Source organism: Ammodytes marinus (assembly GCF_949987685.1).
Source record: "Ammodytes marinus genome assembly, chromosome: 14".
NCBI classification, from domain to species: Eukaryota; Metazoa; Chordata; class Actinopteri; order Uranoscopiformes; family Ammodytidae; genus Ammodytes; species Ammodytes marinus.
The window spans coordinates 2,164,049-2,166,548 of NC_137218.1; the positions used below are offsets into that span (position 1 = coordinate 2,164,049).

The following is a 2,500-nucleotide window of genomic DNA, read 5'->3' on the forward strand; positions in this document are numbered from 1 at the left end:
TGACACACACACACACATAGAGAGAGAGACACACACACACACACACATATAGAGAGACACGCAGAGAGACACACACACACACACACACATATAGAGAGACACGCAGAGAGACACACACACACACACACATATAGAGAGACACGCAGAGAGACACACACACACTGACACACATATAGAGAGACACGCAGAGAGACACACACACACACACACATATAGAGAGACACGCAGAGAGACACACACACACTGACACACACACACATATAGAGAGACACGCAGAGAGACACACACACACACACACATATAGAGAGACACGCAGAGAGACACACACACACACACACACACACATAGAGAGAGAGACACACACACACATACACTGAGACACACACACATAGAGAGAGACACACACACACACTGAGACACACACACAGACACGCAGAGAGACACACACACACACTGAGACACACACACAGACACGCAGAGAGAGAGACACACACTGAGACAGGCACACACACGCAGATTGACACACACAAACACAGAGACACACACATGCAGATAGAGACACACACACACACACTGAGACAGACACACACACGCAGATTGACACACACACAAACACAGAGACACACACATGCAGATAGACACACTCACACAGACATAGAGACACACACGGAGAGACACACACAAACACAGAGACACACACACGCAGATTGACACACAAACACAGAGACACACACATGCAGATAGACACACTCACACAGACATAGAGACACACACGGAGAGACACACACAAACACAGAGACACACACACGCAGATTGACACACACACACACACGCAGATTGACACACACATGCAGATAGACACACTCACACAGACATAGAGACACACACGGAGAGACAGACACACACACACACACACACAATCGGCACAAACAGTGAATGTATGATGATACAGCTCTCAAAATCACTTTTAGTCAAAATCAGTGAATATCTCCTCATGATCCTCTACCTGTCTGTAGGCAAACAAAGTAGCCTACGCCTGGTGTTAATAGTCTACGTGTAAACCAAGTATGTAACCTAAACAAAGGGTACAAAGGTTATGTTAACAAAGGGGCCACCTTAGCTAGCAACATACCTGTTAAAGGCAATGTATTCACACACACACACACACACACACACACACACACACACACAAACAGAACAGACAGGTAGCAGATCATGAGGAGATATATCCCCTGATTTTGCCAAAAAAAATATATTTTGCCAACAAGCGTTCTCCAGAATCGCTGCCTACACCTTTAATGATTCAGTATCAACATTATGACGCGGTGTTTTATCCAAATAACAATTCAACTTGGTGTTTTTAAACATTAAAAAAACGTTCACTGTTGTCATATGTTTCTGCAGACTTGCGCAACCAACGCGATCTGCAGCAACAACACACGCACTGACACTGACTGACGCGCGCATACACACACACACACACACACACACACACACACACACACACACACAGATCCTGCCTTTGCGGAAGGAAGCGCGGAGGAAGCCCCATCGAGGCGGCGCTAAATTAAAATTTGCATATTATTATTCTTACCAATACAATACCCACCGGACAGACAGAGACAGTAGGTTACAGGGGGAAAAAGAACCGCACCTTACCCTCAAAAAGCTCTCAACGCAGCCGGGTCTGGGCTCAGTTTGTCGGGATCCGAGGAGATGGGAGACAAGGCAGGCACCAGGTATGGAGCTAAAAGATGCTATGCTAGGTTGATGCTAAGCTAAGGCTGAGCTACTGTTTAAACGGGTGGGGTAAGCTAACCAAAACACACATTTATTTGTGTTATAAGTAGCATATAAACATGGCGTGATTGTGTGTGTAAGTGCGGGAGAGTTTAAAGGGAGTGTTCGTGGATTTTAAAGCCGATGACCTCGTTGGTTTAGCCCAGCAAGGGTGGGGTTAGCTCCGGACTCCCTCCACGAAACTGTCAAATCTCAACATCTCGCAATGTTACACAGTTAGAGGGAAATAACACAACTGACACATCATTTACACTCGGTATTTCACGCTGTTGACGTATATCGTATGCAGCTGTAGTTGTTTTGATGAGAAATGCGTTTTTTAATGATTGCTAAAAGGAATTCCCACGGTGCTTTTACCCAGGAAAACACGGCCGTAGTGGGCGGTATCTCCTATCGAAATATGCTCTAAAACGCGAGATTTTAGGGGGTTAAAGGGCTGTTTTGTGCACTTTATTGACCCCGAATTCAGCCGAATACTTCAATGGTTAATAGGCAATAAGAAAATATACTTAGTTGTGTTGTAAATAGTTGATTTTTTGGTGAATTTCTAAAATCTAAATATTTTCGAATGGAGCTAGGTGCAAGTTCTCACACCGCAGGCTTCTATGCTTCTATGCTAATGAGCTGTAAATGTGTTGTTTTGGAAGGAGTTTTTCTTTGAAGTACTGTCTCGTGAGGATAAGGGATTGATAGGCGTTTT

At 44.7% G+C, this 2,500-nt stretch overlaps 1 protein-coding gene across 2 annotated transcripts in view; it reads left to right on the forward strand.

Annotated features, from left to right (window-relative positions):
- The first annotated feature begins 1,592 nt into the window (after nt 1-1,592).
- LOC307260696 (arrestin red cell) overlaps nt 1,593-2,500 on the forward strand; it is a 33,361-nt gene continuing 32,453 nt past the window's right edge. For both annotated transcript variants that reach the window (XM_080040987.1, XM_080040988.1), the window contains exon 1: nt 1,593-1,739. In XM_080040987.1, the coding sequence (XP_079897113.1) occupies nt 1,717-1,739 (23 nt within the window). In that variant the 5' untranslated portion in view covers nt 1,593-1,716. The remainder of the gene's footprint in view (nt 1,740-2,500) is intronic.